Below are 16,309 nucleotides of genomic sequence, written 5' to 3' on the forward strand. Positions count from 1 at the left end.
CATGAAGCTTTACTTTTGTTCTCTTGTTTTAATATTTCAATTCCATATTCTTGACATCACGACTTCAAACTGGAGCACATACTCACATAAAGGGGCACTTTCCTCCTGCTAAGCTCCATCTTTGCTGCACCCCCTGGAAGAAAGTGGCACTTAAATTGGCATTTGAGAACAAAGGATACTTGACAATCGCAACCTTCTTATTTTGTTATGTCTGCCTCCTCAGCTCTTGAACGCATTGCCAAACATTATCTGTTAGATTTACTGTGAGACCGGATTATCTTTAAATGAAATTAAGTGGATCATTTTAATTATTATTAGACTTTTTAATCCAAGTGTACATGTTGCTGCACGTACAGGAACTAATTTGATAAGAAGGCACAATAGCCAACTGCATATTGTGTGTGCGTGTCTTCAAATTGAGGGGGAATTGAATTTCAGTGCTGCAAGGTTAAGATCTGTTTTTAGTCAGACTGAGAAGCTTTGTTATCACTGCACAACTGAATTATATTTCACTTTTACACGGCAAATAATACAATATAAAGACCAAAACGACATTTTTTTTTTGCGGTAGCAACTATTGCTAGTGGGCTCACTACTAGCATATTTGCACTTTTATTCTTATATTAGACCTCGAGTAATTATAAATAACCTTTGAAGAAAGGGTATTTCACTTTGGTTTACCCAAGCAAACTAATCCCAACTAATCTATAGAGCAAGCTTTAAAACAAAATAAAATAAAAATGATATCTATATATAATTAATGTACTTACCTTCTTAGAGCGCGAGACCAGACCAGAAAACCGCGAACAAGGAAAGCGACAGTCCTTTTCACAGAAACAAGTAAGCCTGCCTTGTCTCCATTCCTTTTCGAACTGTTAATAATTCACGTGGCGATGTAAATAACTTCATGTTTACTCGGCGTGGCTGCTATTTAAAGGGGGAGTGACTGGTAACGGAGACCCATTTCTACGAGCAACCGTGACGATTGACGCATCCTCACTTGGAAAAGTTAAAGAGATTGTTAAGGTAGCAGTGGCCTCTAAAGGAAGATTACGGTACTACAAGCAGTGTATTGTGCTGTGGTTTACGTTTTGATTGTTCTTGAACCAATTACGTTTACATCTCTGTGAAATGTGATGATCAGGATGTAATGTTATACGATAATCAATTACATTAGATATTTAAAAACAAAAACTGGGAAAAAAAACACCAGGTTATTGTGAAGACAAGAATCATTTTGACCTATATAATCGTACAACTCATGGAGTGCGTTATTGGAATTTTAGAAGTTCGCTCTTTTATTGCGCAGGTGACTAAAGTTGTGGTTGCTGTCTTTGTTCAATGCCATTTTTAAAATAATTACATCATTGTGGGCACATCAGACTGATGCTGAGCGAGTTTCAATTTTGCAAAAGTTTATTCATGTTTTAATAAATGTTTGACAGTGTACACAATATACAAACATAATTGATCCACTGGCAAATGCACACTCATACATTAACAATTTAAGTATAATTAAAAGACTTGTAACTACATATAAAAAAAAATTCTTTCTGAGAATCCTTATTCACAAACACACATCTTATTAAATGTGAGTGTTTGAAGGGTTTCACCGACACATGGACCAAAATGACATTATCTGATGGATCCATGTGTCGTTTGTCACATAAGGCAAGTTGAGGCTGATAGGATTTTTAACAACTAGTTAAGGGTTACGTTCCATCCTCGAGTACATTAAGTGGCCTGGAGCTGAGGCTGTGAGGGACTTGTCGCTTCCCCAGCCAGTTCGTTAGATCTGTCCACACCTGGGCATGGCACCGCCTTCCTCGGAAGGCGGGAGGCAAACACAGTGTCCAGCATACCCAGCACTTCCATAAGGTCTTGCTCATAGTCGATTTCTCTGTCCAGCAGATCCTGAAGACGCAAAAGCTGGCGGTCCATGATGGATGATTGGCCGATGACTGACTGATAAATGTCCAGGATCATCTCGGCCGCTACGACGAGGACAGGGGCGAACCTGGGGTCAACCATATTCCTGAAAAACATGAAGGAAAGAGAATATTCCTGATTAACCATAGGGACTTCTTTGACCTTCTTCCTCTGTTTACGACATTTTAACAGGCACTCCCTAACTTATGAAAATAGGACGTTCGACTGTATTATCTGTGACTGAGTGTGCATGTCTTCAAAAGGCAGGGCCTGGCCTCGTGAGTTACGTGGGCGTCAGTGAGCGCAGAGGCAGCTGGCCGTTAACTGCATCCATTCTGACGACCTTTAATAAATTAGCTCCATCAACTCAACCCTGTTGGCGATTGTAGATGTATTTTTTTGCTACATGGTTCACGTTCTCTCCCTTGTTAAGTGTGAAATGCTCCAACGCTTGCAAGAATGAATGAATGAATAATTCTCTCTTGTCTTACATAGGTTTTATAGTTAACAACTGGGAGTGAGAAATTATCGTGAGTGAACTCAAGCGCATACTCAAGGAATTTGTAGCTATAATAGAAAAATGTTAAAATAACGACTTTTGAACAATTCAAGATATGCAGTCTTCTGCAACATAATTTGATTCCAAGTTACTGAGCGTTTGTATGCGATTTTGAAGAGTGACGCGGGATGAACTACGTTTCAGCATCAGTTTGACTACACGTTGACTGAGATATTATGCTCGGTCATCACCTTTACTGATTGGTTTTCATTTGACTGTTCTTGATGTATGGCCTGGAGGTGTTTTTCCATACAAAAATTTACTTTTCTAAAGGTCCACGTTACACCACGGCACTTTTAGACTTTAAATAAACACAATCCTGTTATACTCACAGGAATGTATGACTTATTCTGTTGTATGAATGGCTGAAAACGTTTTGTGCCTTCTGCCATCAACAGTATAACGCCTCTGGCATAGATGAACTAATACATATGTAATAAATAATGTTCGCACATATTAAGTGATATTGGATAATTTCCTGTGGAAGCCCTTATTATCTCTAACAACATATTAGTGTGCCACAGAATCACTAGTAGAAGTATTTGCATAAATTCAAGACATTATTTCGACTTATATTTTCTTCAGTTTTGTTCTTCCTGTGCACCATTCGGAACAGCCACAATACAAGTGTAATAACTGCATGTAGTAAAGTGAACACACAGCGAGATAGATTCTCACCCAATTAAAAAGTTGAGTAAATGAGAGACTTCCTGTTCATTCCGTCCTGCTAAAGTGTTTTTCAAAGTTCCTCTTCGATCCAACTCCTTCATAAGAGCGACTGTGATTTCCGGCTTCCTTAGTCTCGTCCATGTCTGCCAACCAAGCAAACAGTGTATTCATTTATCGTAACTTTTTTTTTTTTTTAAATCAAATACATATCGATGGTGAGCTAAAATATTTGAAAATACCTCCAGAGCTGTATCCAAAGCCTTGGAAACACTGAATTTTTTCAGCTCTTTGTCATATTTTGCCAGATGCTGTTTCACAGGCTTACTAACAAGATAATCATCCTGGGGGGGAAATAAAGACCAACCTACTGGTTAATAGCACATGACAGAAGCAATTAAAACATTTTTTCAAACTAATCATGTTGTCCCCATATGACCCATGTTTTTAAACCATTTAACTTACTGCTTCTGTAATTAACTCGCAAATAGGGAGACAGGGACAACAGCATGCCAATAACGCTTACTTGTTGAGGGATGTAGTTCTTCCCTTTTACAAACACACGATATACTGGTCGTTGCCTCTGTTCATTTGACTCCTCAGTGGGCTTCCTATGTTTGATGCTCAGGATACCGTTGGTCATACCCACAGCAATGGTCTCATCGTCTGGCTGTAAGAGGGAAAAAGGGAAGAAAAAAAAAAAGAAACCAAGCCATAAAGAGTTTACCGGTATGAAGTAGTTTGAGAGTTGTGACTTAAAGAGAAAGTGTTGTTTTCATTTCCTTACAGCCAAAGCCAAACTGAGAATGGAGGTAGGGTAGTCAAAGTTATGCACCACTTTGTAGTTGGTTGTGCTGTACACCTTCACATGCCTAAATACACAAAAACATATTATACCAGAGCAAACCAAAAAAAAAAAAAAAAATCACGAAGGCATTAGTGTGTCAAGCGCCAATGGTCGTTTATGTACCTGTCTAGGGAGGCTGACAGCAATCTTTGGCCGCTGCTGCTCAGACAAACACAGGTAACAGTTTTGTGATGGTTCTTCAGTGACACCAGTGGCTGACCACCTTTTAGCAGATCCCACACTTTGACATAGCGCCCTCCTGGAAAGGCCAGACACAAGCGTGGTTAGGGAGGTGAAAAGCAAGTCACAGTACAACCCCTGGCTTGCAAGAGTAACACCACATCATTCTCCATCAGGTGAGGCAAGGCGACCTTGGCAAAATATTTGCAGCTTGGAAGCCCATACTACGGGTTCTACTGCTTTTGACACAGCAACCATTACATACCTGCTGAGACGAGAAGTCCTTCAGAAGGGTACAGCAGCACACTTTCCACTGGCTGGCCATGATCCATATTCATTACAGACTTGTCAACTCTGGCATCAAACAGTTTAAGTGTGTGGTCATATGATCCTGAGGAGAATTAAAAAATAAAAGTCACATTTGGCAATCGTCATCATCCTGTACTAGCCATTGATTGCCATTTAATCACCCGTAATGAAGAGATCTCTGTTGAGTTTGCTGGTGACGCCACAACGAATGTAATCTGTGTGTTCTTGGTATGTGGTGAGCTCTGTCGCATTGGGGATGTCCCAAAGTCGGCAGGTGTAGTCGTCCGACCCTGAGACGATCTGGTACCGATCTGAGGTGAAGTCTGTCACGTGTACAGCCCTGGATTCAAATGACAAGAGGATAACACGAGCATCAGTACAAGGTCATGTCCAAGATATGCCAAGCGAGTACGTTTGTTAATGTTGTCATGGACTTGCAATCAATATTTAATTCAGTCAATAGATAACTGCAGAATTCATGAATACACTTTTCAAGCTCAGGCAATTTAAAATTATGAGAATATTACAAACAAGTCCTTTTCCTACTTTGTGTGTCCTCTGAATTTCCGGAGTGCCACCCTGCCGCTGACATCAAACAGCTGCACAACCGAATCCTCACATCCAGCCACGAGGAGCTGCCCATCTGAACGGAACCTTCCGCAGTATGCCGTGTCCTTAAATCGTGTGAACGTCTTCACTGGCGCCTGGGAGAATGAGCCATAAATGTGGATCTAAAAGGGAGAGGGGAAACATGCGAATAAACACAACATATTATAAAATTCTAAGTTAAGTCCATTTTGGAAAACACAAGGCGTCATACTCGCGTAAATGCTGTCACAGCAAAGTTATGCGGGGCCACAGGAGAAAAGTCAATATTTGTGACTGATCCAAATTCTTTTATCTGGACTGGAGCCTGTTGGAGGAAAACAGATTTACAGTGTCACGTGTGAAAATGACATAGGCATAAATATGTAGAATACTCATTGTATTACTATGTCTATTCAACAGACCTGGAAACACTCACCTTGTAGTTTTTCCAATACAGAGTATCCTGTGTGACTTTCTCTCCAAGTTTAGGATAAGATGGAATTTTTGTAGGTTTAAACGAAGCCATTTCTTCTTGTGCAGTTCTTTGTGGCCACAATATACTCCGCCTGGTAAAGTACATTTGACAAGTTTTAGGGGTAACCACATGTAAAACAGCATGATAAGAAAACCTGGCCCAGTCATTGAGTGTGGGGCTTTGTGTGGTATATGGTATAAAAAGTGTGGCAGTTATACGAAAATGGGAGCAAAACATTCTAACAACTTGGCTAAGAAAGGTCTGTTTATATCTTGTTTGCAAAATTATATATTTGACAACTTTGACAAGACATAACAGGGCTGTACAGCGCCACCGATTTTATGGATTAGGTATGTCCCACAAAATGTGTTAAAATAAGGAATACATATCTTTAAACTAGCATTACAATTAAAATATGATAAAACTACGAGACGTGAGCCAACGTGGTCAACGAAGCAGTCAAGTTAGCAGACTAGCACGTTTACATTCGCAACTAAATGACTACCAGGGTAGGCTTACCTTTTAAAATACAAATCCAGCGGGTGGAAATAGTCCTTAAATATAGATCTTTAAAACGAAAGGATATTGAAGTTGTTTATATAGATGAAACGAAAGCTATGCGTCACAACAATTTATCACGTTGCTGCAAGCTGCTTTGGAGGTGGCCATGATAGTTACAGGATCCAGTTCCGCTTCTTTTGGCACACAACTTTATTGGTCACGGAATATTACAAATTAAATATTTTAACAACTGAATGTTTCATGTGATTTAGAAATAGTTAAGAAAAATACAATTATTTAATTGTATGAAAAAAAATTACGTTTCAATTGATTTATTTTTTAATCCTCATTCACGAAGGTTTCCTGCATGCGTCACTTCCGGTTTCAGCCCCTTTCTCCTCGCTTCTATCCGCTGCGCAAGTCGTATGATTACACACTCCCAGGTCAGTTCACAAATTCCAGACTTTAGCAACCAATTCAACAACTTTTAATTTTTATTCCGTGGCATGCGTAGACTTATTCACACGATAGGATTCTTAAAAGAGTAGTACAACCACCAGACATTTGCTAATGTCGACTTGCAGAGGCCTCAACGTGTCTATTAGCTTGTGTGGCTATCTATTAGGTGGGTTACAAACAAGGCTGATAAGTAGCACTCCGTTTGGCATAACCCGACTTATTAATGACTAAATATCATTGCACATCGACAGCCAAGGGTATAAAGGTCTATAGAAATGCATGTGAGACTAGTCAATGATAGTGATGGACTTGGTCAAAACTTTAGTCTGCGGCTATTTTCAAGGCGTGCTGCTGCTGAGCCCTCCAATTTGGATTTGAGAGATTTTCATGGTTGACAGTTCACAGCCTATTTTACCATAACGCCTCTCTTTGGGATGTGACAATTTTAGCCTTGTCTTTGTAGTCTCAAAATTACTACAGTTATTAATGATTCCCATAAAAAATAATTTACATAGAACAGGTGATGTAAAAAGCCATCTTGTGTGTAGCCTCATCTTTGTTCCTTAAGTCTTTGCTAATTTGTGCATCTTTTTTTCTGATCTCAGATGAAGGAGTCCATAATGAACCAGGAAAAGCTTGCCAAAATGCAGGCGCAGGTCCGCATAGGTGGCAAGGTCAGTTGGTCTACGGGCCGGACCTGTTTTTATTCCTGTAAACCTATTCTGTCAACTGACATGCTTGATGTTTTTTGCAGGGAACAGCTCGCAGAAAGAAGAAGGTGTTGCACAGAACTGCAACAGCAGATGACAAGAAGCTGCAGTTCTCCCTCAAAAAGCTGGGAGTCAACAATATCTCTGGCATTGAAGAGGTACTAATGACTGGGTCAGGCTTGGAAACACTTGTATGTCCTCTTCTTGTTGGATCACATAAAAATAAATCTACTGTCTCCCAAGGTGAATATGTTCACAAACCAGGGCACAGTCATCCATTTCAACAACCCAAAGGTGCAGGCATCCTTGGCAGCCAACACCTTCACCATCACGGGCCACGCCGAAAACAAACAGCTCACGGAGATGCTCCCGGGAATCCTAAACCAGCTGGGAGCAGACAGTCTTACCAGCCTCAGGAGACTTGCAGAGACGCTGCCCAAGCCAAGTATTACAAACACTTTCCACCCTTTGCTTCTGGCTGGCGCAGCCCACATTCAACAATGTCTGTGTTATTTTTTTTTTTTAGCCGGGGAGAGCAGAGCACCCATGGTGGCTGCCGAGGAAGAGGATGATGAAGTTCCCGGTGAGCAATGCCACGTCCAGTACTCACATTACTGATTAATTGGGCTGACTAGTGTAATAAAGATAAATCGGCGTTGGTCAACATGTAATTGCCATATTGACATTTTATGCAACGCTGGTAATCTGGCGTGATGTTCTTGTAACCCAGCAATATGTAGCACCGCCTTCACCACTCACACTCGCCTGGTTGTGAGAAATGCATTTATTTACTCTTTGGTATGCTGTGACTTTGTAGAACAATACAACACAACATTTTAGTAGGACACATCAAGGAGAACTTTTTTTATTTATTTATTTTACACAAGTTTCTGATAGCATATTGCAGCATTTGTTAGTTACTTTGTGAAATAAAAATATACACCACTATTAATTCCAATACACACTATTGTCTTACATAAGACTAATACAGCATTTTTAATGTTGTGTATATAATCTTTACAAAGTAAACATTAACTGGGTCCATGTGTATGTAATACAGTGTACAGTAATATCCTTATTTTAAATGTCTAGTGTTCTGCTTCTTAACCTTGATTCATATTTTGGGTATTTTAAGAATGGTTGTTCATGTTTGTGTATCTATGTTTTTATTTCATCCCTCCCTAGAGAATGAGAAAATAGCGTAAAAAATACAGAAACAAACAGTTGGACATTCGAATGTTTTGAGGACAAATTAAGCCCCCTTTGTACCTGTATAGTTCATTTTAGGTTGATCCTGAAACTTCACCCGGAAGCCGAATAGCCCGAGCTTTTTGTGCGTTGTGTACAACTACCATCACAGACAGACCCTCTTAACCACTCTCTTATATTTCAGATCTTGTGGAGAACTTCGATGAGGCTTCAAAGAATGAGGCCACCTAACATACCCCAACAAACACAAACTCTTAACTCACCCCGGCAAGTTGATTTGTGATCAAATAAGTAAAAGTGACCCTTCCTGTCCTGGACTACACACCTCTGTGTCATTCTGCCAGCAAAGTATTTAATTCAGCAGTTCTTTGTCTTCCTTAACGCTGCCACTTCTGCTTTGTGATGCCAACACACTCAAGTTTTAGTGGAACTAATCACGTAATAAAGATGACATTTAAACAAAATTTTGGGGATTTGATCATTTTACGCATGCAGCGTTATGTTATCAAACTGAGCAGGGGGCATTTTAGACGGTAGGTCGCGACAGTGACGAATAAGAACATCCATTTTTTGACACTCAGTTAATCAGATACAAAGTAGAAGATGAGTAGCGCAGAAGGAAAAAAAAAAATTGACCTTCACTATCTGAAGTTGACGATCACAAAACCACAAAAAGGAAAATGTGAACTAAACCGAAACCTAAATATTTAAAGAACACTACTATCACAAACTGTAATATCTATTACTGAATAAGTAGTAACAACAACCTAACAATTTCCCTCCCAAAAAAATGAGAGGATTGGCTCCAGATGAAAGTTGCCTTCACTATAGAAAATAGCTGGATGGAAAGTATTGAACACATCATTAGTTTCAAATCAGAATTAAAATATTATATCTGTAACATTACGCCCACCATTGCGTTAAAAATACTGATACCAGAGATCTATATTTTTGTCAAAAAGGCTTGGAGACTAACGGAATACCGGTTACATAATCGGAATACAAAAACATTTCACTATTTTTTTAGTTACTGAAAAAATAGTGAGGCCTCGGCCGCTTTCAAGCCAATAAGGTCGAGCAAGTATTAGCAGAGCAAACGCCAACAAGTGGATACATTGTCACTATACATCAAGCTAATTCTCAAAGTGTCATTGGTGGAATAAAATAACCAGGTTTCCCATGATTCCTTAAAAAGTCTTAAAAGCCACTGAATCCATACATTTAAAAACAAGGCCTTAATTGAATATTCATATGGATTATATTTAAATATATTTAGTCTTGAGCATTAAAATGATAAATGGGATTTTGAATGTAAATCAAATCTCAAAATAAATTAGTTCTTTAAAAAAGAAAATAACAGGTGGCAACATCACACAATCGCCGTAACGCTCTAACAAAACAGAGATGGCACAGGTGCATGTCATCCATGTACTGGAGCAACTTCCGACAACATGGGACAATGAGGCTATTGCAAAGTTGATCTTGAAAATATTCAAAAATGGTATTAAAATGGTTGAATTTTAATTTGATTGAGCTTTAGGTACCTTGAAAAACATCCACAAAGAAAAAAAAAATTGTCAAAGTCATCTGGACTGCTGGTGACATCTGCGGGAAAACGGCGAGCTAGCCTGCACGCTCGCTGCTTCTGAAGGGTTTCATCTCCCGTCACATATATCCCCCAAAGTTTAACAACACATGGAGGGCCTGGAGGAAACAAGTTGCTGTCTACGACATGAAACTGCTTCTTGTACACGAAGGGCCGGAAGTTATTGCGTGCTTGAGGGAGTCTCAAGATACCATTTGCCAACAAATTGCGCTTGCCCATTGAAATGCGTAATAACTCTGGAAATTCCTGTATGGGACATCTTCCTGCCATCTTTTCCCAGATCCCATGTCAAATTTCGTTCAACCCAATCAGCTGGGTCAAAATAATCACCCAATCTTGGGTAAAAGGGACCCAATCTGCTCTAAACCCACAGCTACTTAGTTACGAGAACAATTGTATTTTTTTTTTCTCTCTTGTGTACATTGAGGCAGGATGCCGGTGGAAGTGGCTGAATTAAAGAGTGTGACAGTTTGGGTTTAAAACACTAAAAGTTTATTTTTTCCAAAAAGTATTTCATCCATGAGAATATATTTGATCATTCTATTATTATATATATTATATTAGTAGTATTTTGTCTGATTTTATTTATGTTCACTATGTTTGCACTTGTGTTTTATGGAAATAATATACACCTAACTAGATAATGGTGACAAAGACCTAACCTTTTTGATATATATCTTTGAGTAAATCAGAAGCTGTCCATTAATCAAGGGCAACCCCCCGCCCTACTGAATACTCACACGAGCATGTTGCTATCGTGCGTGTTCTTATCTGATTCGAAAGCACCCCGCTTCTTTTTCTTTCGTCATACTTGATTGTAGAAGTGCTCGGTCAAACAACTGCTGCTTTGGTCTACTATGTCTCACAGTTTCTATGTCACGCTCACTCCCACACAGGGCTGCCAAAATGGTGCTGATGCTTGTTTTTGAGCAAGAGTATAAAAATGAGTGTTTGCGACCACTCACTGCATACGATCATCAGCAGCAACTGGACTTTTGCTCTTCATCTATTTTACAAAATATTTCACCACAATGGTAAATTAATGCTTTTTTAAAATGACTGTTTTGGATTGTGTACTCAGTGATAATCGCTTGAGTGAATGGACATCCCGGTTTGTTTGGCTAAAATTTCTTCTCTCATCCCGCAGAGGTCAATGTGGATATTCAGGTTCCTGCTCATCAGCCTCACGGGAGTAAATGGGCTTAACTTCTTCCCGAGACGATGTAAGTTTTCACGCTATGCATTGTTGTTGTCTGGACGGCACGGTGGACGACTGGTTAGCACGATGGCGGCACACTGCAGAGGTCATTGGTTCGAGTCCGGCTCCGACCATCCTGTGTGGAGTTTGCATGTTCTCCCCTTGCCTGCGTGGGTTTCCTCCCACATTCCAAAAACATGTATGGCAGGCCGATTGAACACTCTAAATTGCCCCTAGGTATGAGTGTGAGTGCGGATGGTTGTTCGTCTCTGTGTGCCCTGCAATTGGCTGGCAACCAGTTCAGGGTGTCCCCCGCCTACTGCCCGAAGATAGCTGGGATAGGCTCCAGCACCCCCGCGACCCTAGTGAGGAGAAGCGGTACTGAAAATGGATGGATGGATGCATCGTTGTCCTTGTCTTTGTCTCCGTATTGTGCAGAGCTGGGCACTTGACCCTTTTTTGCCGGTCAGTCCCCCGCCCTTCGGCCGCTGTCTCTGTACCCGTCCGACCTCCACCTTCCGGCCTTATTCTTTGGTTGTGGCGCTTTTGACGCGTTCTGAGGCAATTTTTGTCATTTGCCCATTTCACGAGTAGGTTCATCACAACACTCGGGCCGATTTGTGGGCCGGCCTAAAATCCACCTCCGGCCTTTGTTAGTCAAACGTTTTTTTTTAAATTTGTCACCCTCCAACCCCCGCCCCAAAAATGGGCGTCTGGCCGGGCCGGAGTGTTGGACCATTCTGCCGTTCTTCAAATAGTACATTACTGTACTTAGGTAGCTTTTTCAGGGCTCTGCACAGTATTGATTATTTATTTTTCCTTTTTGCGAGGAATTAGGAACCCATTGACACCTATTGAAATACATTGGAGAAAATTCAAATCTTCCAAAAAACACCACCCAAATAATCAGACAAATATATTTTAAAAGTATGCAATCCCCAGCAGTTTTGTCTGTATCAGGAAGTATTTATTTTTAATCCAAGTCTATGATTCCGTGCGGTGTGAGTACTTAAGCCACCTATGGTGAGAGGCTGACCATCTTCCCTGACTTCATTTTCTTCCGTCCATCAGACGAGGTGGCAAAAAAGAATGCCTTAGTCAAATTGCCATGCGGTGTAACATCAAAGGGAGATGAAGTCACGTGGAAATTTCGAGGTAAGGACATAGATGAAGACTACCAGGACGAGGTGCAGACGGATGGTTCCGATCTACTGGTCAAGGATGTAGGCAGGCCCAATCTGGGAGAGTACACTTGCATGAATGCGCGAGGAGAGAGCGCGTCCACTTATCTCCTGCTGCAAGCCAACGAGATGGAGGAACTCGGTGAGATGACCTTTGTTTTACGCAGTCCCAAAATTCACTGCTTTTCTCTAATTGGTTTTATCGACTATTTTTTTTTAAATTGTGTGTCTTTTAGATTCTTTCCTCGCCTGTCGTGCCAAGTCTTACAACTGCACTTTTAGCTGTACATGGATCAACAATAAGTACAAACTTGTGCGCCTTGGACTGGGCCCACATTGGTAAACAAACCTAATTTTGACTCTTTGATAAAGTGGGGTACACACTTTCTGATTCCTAATCTATGTCATGAAAAGAAATCAGCAACTTTGTGCTTCCTGCTCTTATAGTTTGTCGCGTGCTTGAGATGATCAACACAGCACACTAAACTGCCGACAATCATGGTCTGCTTCCCCAAACCAGATGTCTGTCGTAGTACCAAGAGTAACCTGTGAGAGGCAGCATGGTGCCACAGGGCATCATCGCTGTAGAACAGGGGAAGCAGAAACTTCTGGTGGCTTCGTAATTGTAGTACACAGTCTTTGGCTCGGACAAAGTTGCTGTTTACTTGTCTCCACTCAAGGATTTGTGACCCAAAAAACTGAACAGGTTTAACATTGATTATTGACTCTCAACATTTTCCGAGCAGATATTGGAGGGAAAAAAATCTGACATCCAAAAGTCAAGCCTTTACTGATATTCATCAGAAGGGAGAGAATTTGCTCAAATAGGACCAGATTCCCAGTATGTGTCACTTTGGCTTAACCTGATTGAAATCTTCCTTGGTAAACTCAAAAAGGACATTTTACAAGATTATAAAACCTGGAATACAGAGCTGGGCGCTTAACCCTTGTTTGCCGCCCTCTGAGCGCGATTTCGGTACGGTTCCGGCCTTGACACTCTGGCCTTATTCATAAAAATTGTCGGCTCCCAAACCATTCCGCCCCCGAGACGGACTTCTTAGCTCTGGTTGACTACCACCAGGCCGTTATTCACATGCAATAGGGGCCGTCATCTTACTTTCCTGTTTAAACAGGGATTTGGTGCCATCTTGCGTCATTTCAGTAAGAGCACAAACACCATGATGAGTTACACACAAATTTACCCACGACCCCCGACACGTATTTTCAATCAGACAAGTGACAAGAGGATGAAAGAAAATGTGCGCTCCGGGTAAATCTCTGCGGCTGTCTGCTCAGTCATTTGAACCTATCAAAAATCACATCATCGAATGCATGTCCATAATAACTTGTCTGACTAAAACACAGGTCTAAGCAGGAGGTGCGTTTCACACAATATGTTCTTCTTGTTTCTCCGCACATTGCCTCCACAGCCGCGAAGGAGGCGACTTGTGCAACTGGGTCGACGGCACTATTGACAAACAAGATGGGAGACTCCACTTTGAGCTGCACCATTCGCTCTCACCCTACTCCGAGGAGAGTTCCATGCTGCAACTCACGGCCGAAGCCATCGAAAACAACTCCATCCTCAAGAGGACCAAGGAATTTTATCTTCGAGATATCAGTGAGTCATTGCAATTGAGGAAGGGGTACAATTGCTCTTTTTTTTCACTTTTTTTCCAGAACAAAATCTGGCTTATTATTAGCAATGTGTTTTACACATTATGACACGTAGTGTAGTATCAATATGATCAGTATTCGAATTCATATTGTAAATTATTGCTGCACTTTATTACAATAGTCAAGGCAAAAAAATGCCTAATGATGTCCATATCTTGAAAAACTCACAAGTTGGGTCACTCGTTTCACAATCGTCAAAATCACAATCATCTCTCAGTCGCTTTTGTCCATTTTTCAAATCAGAATTGAAATTTGCAAAACAGTATGTGCATTTACCCAAACAATTTGTACGAATAGCAAACCATCATGGTTCCCCTGCAAAAGCCATATCCTTTTCAAAATCCTTAGTATATTGCTCAAAAGTAAATATCTATGTCGCTAAACATGTTTGCGCTAGCTAGCTAGCTAGCTAGGTAGGTAGGTAGGTAGATAGATAGATAGATGGATAAAATTAAGTTCCAGTACAATTATGAGTGCATTATAAACAAAATCAAAATAATGTTGAATGTGAACTTGTTACTTATTTTGTGCCCAGTTCAACCAGACAGTCCTCAAATTGTGAAATGTCGGAAATTGGATCAGTACTTAAGCGTGACCGTCCAACCTCCATGCAGCTGGTCCACCCCCGACAGCTTCTTCGCCCTGGAACACGAGGTGGAATATGAGCTCAAAGATGACGGAAAGGTGTAATGCTTGTAACGACTTCTCACACAAAGCAATTTTTAATTTTTTTTGCTCGGGAATGTTTCTCTAACCTGTTGTTACGTTCTCCTCCCTAACATCAGATCGGATACTCCGCACTGACCCTGGTACCCAAGAGGATCAGCAAGCTGAGGATTCACTCCCGGGACTCCCTAGTCCAGTCGGCCTGGAGCCAGTGGACTGAGTGGACAAATGTAACCTGCTGATAACACTGTCTGCTGCCTGCTTCTCTCACAGCGTTTGTCAGAAACTCCGCGAAATGTTCATTGTGTTCTGCAACATCATGATTGAACAATGACATTCTGACACTAACACTATTTATTTATCTATTTTTTACTACGCACCAATTACTGATAAGCCAGTGCTGCTATCCTTGCAGCTGCTCCATCAGCTCCTCAAATAAATATTTTGCTGTCTTTCCCCATTTTCTTTTTCTGCATTCATTGAGTTCAATATACACATTCACTTACTAGTTTTCTGTCTTTGTTCATTTAAAATTTTGGTTTGTATTTACAGTGGCACCTAGACTTAGGAGTGCCCATGCCCAAAGTTAAGAGTTTTTCAAGTTACGAGCAGTCGCTTGGTTTATTTCTTTATTTATTGCTTTGAGTTGCAAGCCAAAATTTGTGCTTCGGATACTTGTCGCTGGAGTGATTAATAAACCGTCTCGCATGTGGTCAAGGAGAGCCATGTACACATGCACTTTCAGTCATTTATTGAACAAGTCAAATACACAAATCCAAAATGACAACACTCACCAGGAGCTGCTGTGTGCAACAACTTATGCCAAGACACTCACACACGGCTCCTGATGTCATATTTGTTTTGTCAAAATATCAATGTTTTATTTTGTGACTTCATCAACTCTTTGCAGGTCCAAGGAGAGAAAAGGACGCCTTGTAAACCTAAGGAGACAGCGATATATTGCTATCCAAAGATGCATTCTTGATAAGTGGGCCTTTGCTATTGAAGAATGAGAGCCCAGCGGTGTTGGAAAACAAAAAATACATTTGAACATTGCCAAAACACCTCTTCCTGTGAAATCATTTGAAAATATTTTATTAACTATTCATCACTTTAGAGTGTACACCATCGATATACATCAACATACAGTCATTAAATTAATTGATGCATATATATTGTAAAATTCTTGACTAACTTAAACGGGCGCAGATGCTCATGTACAAGACTATCTTCAATTCCATGCCAATATTTTGGATGAGGCCCATTCAAACCTCATCTCATCACGGGCAAACACAGTGCAGGAGTGGTTAGCACATCTGAGTTGGCACCCTCATAAAAATAATGAAGCAATAAAATAAAGATTGAAGAAAAATAATTGACACATTTTAAATGCTATTTACATTCATTAGCGTTGCAAAGCATGCTAGGAGCGCATGAGCCTCCCAGCGACGCTACAATATTATAAACACCCGAGGACGCTTCATCTGTGGTGGGTGTCAAACCGTGAAATACGGTAATAAACCCCATTCATTCATCAAATAATTAGTAA

The 16,309-nt window shown here is 40.6% G+C and overlaps 3 protein-coding genes across 4 annotated transcripts; 2 read left to right on the forward strand and 1 right to left on the reverse strand.

Moving 5' to 3' along the window:
- Nucleotides 1-1,398: 1,398 nt before the first annotated feature.
- On the reverse strand, nt 1,399-6,246 carry utp15 (UTP15 small subunit processome component). The gene is made up of 12 exons (XM_088291190.1): nt 6,073-6,246; nt 5,515-5,644; nt 5,311-5,403; nt 5,037-5,221; nt 4,652-4,830; nt 4,447-4,572; nt 4,125-4,260; nt 3,942-4,026; nt 3,681-3,824; nt 3,397-3,498; nt 3,167-3,300; nt 1,399-2,035 (listed from the first exon to the last, which is right to left on the reverse strand). The coding sequence occupies exons 2-12, from the start codon at nt 5,602-5,604 to the stop codon at nt 1,735-1,737; spliced, it is 1,575 nt and encodes a 524-aa protein (XP_088147316.1). The 5' UTR covers nt 5,605-5,644; nt 6,073-6,246; the 3' UTR covers nt 1,399-1,734.
- Nucleotides 6,247-6,400: 154 nt separating this feature from the next.
- On the forward strand, nt 6,401-8,896 carry LOC148343893 (transcription factor BTF3-like). Of its 2 annotated transcripts, none has more exons than XM_088291205.1 (6): nt 6,401-6,497; nt 7,119-7,187; nt 7,268-7,381; nt 7,467-7,668; nt 7,750-7,806; nt 8,617-8,896. In XM_088291205.1, the coding sequence occupies exons 1-6, from the start codon at nt 6,480-6,482 to the stop codon at nt 8,661-8,663; spliced, it is 507 nt and encodes a 168-aa protein (XP_088147331.1). In that variant the 5' UTR covers nt 6,401-6,479; the 3' UTR covers nt 8,664-8,896. The 2 variants fall into 2 exon arrangements, with proteins under 2 accessions (XP_088147331.1, XP_088147339.1); XM_088291213.1 differs by lacking the exon at nt 6,401-6,497 and adding an exon at nt 6,517-6,679.
- Nucleotides 8,897-10,997: 2,101 nt separating this feature from the next.
- Nucleotides 10,998-15,220, forward strand: il12b2 (interleukin 12B 2). Its single transcript, XM_088306644.1, has 7 exons — nt 10,998-11,072; nt 11,186-11,261; nt 12,308-12,559; nt 12,654-12,756; nt 13,848-14,038; nt 14,630-14,778; nt 14,880-15,220. Exons 1-7 carry the CDS (start codon nt 11,070-11,072, stop codon nt 15,000-15,002), a joined length of 897 nt encoding a protein of 298 aa, XP_088162770.1. The 5' UTR covers nt 10,998-11,069; the 3' UTR covers nt 15,003-15,220.
- Nucleotides 15,221-16,309: the final 1,089 nt, after the last annotated feature.

This window comes from Idiotropiscis lumnitzeri, chromosome 1, assembly GCF_059441095.1.
Source record: "Idiotropiscis lumnitzeri isolate Australia: NSW breed Sydney's pygmy pipehorse chromosome 1, RoL_Ilum_1.0, whole genome shotgun sequence".
In the NCBI taxonomy this organism is placed as follows: Eukaryota; Metazoa; Chordata; class Actinopteri; order Syngnathiformes; family Syngnathidae; genus Idiotropiscis; species Idiotropiscis lumnitzeri.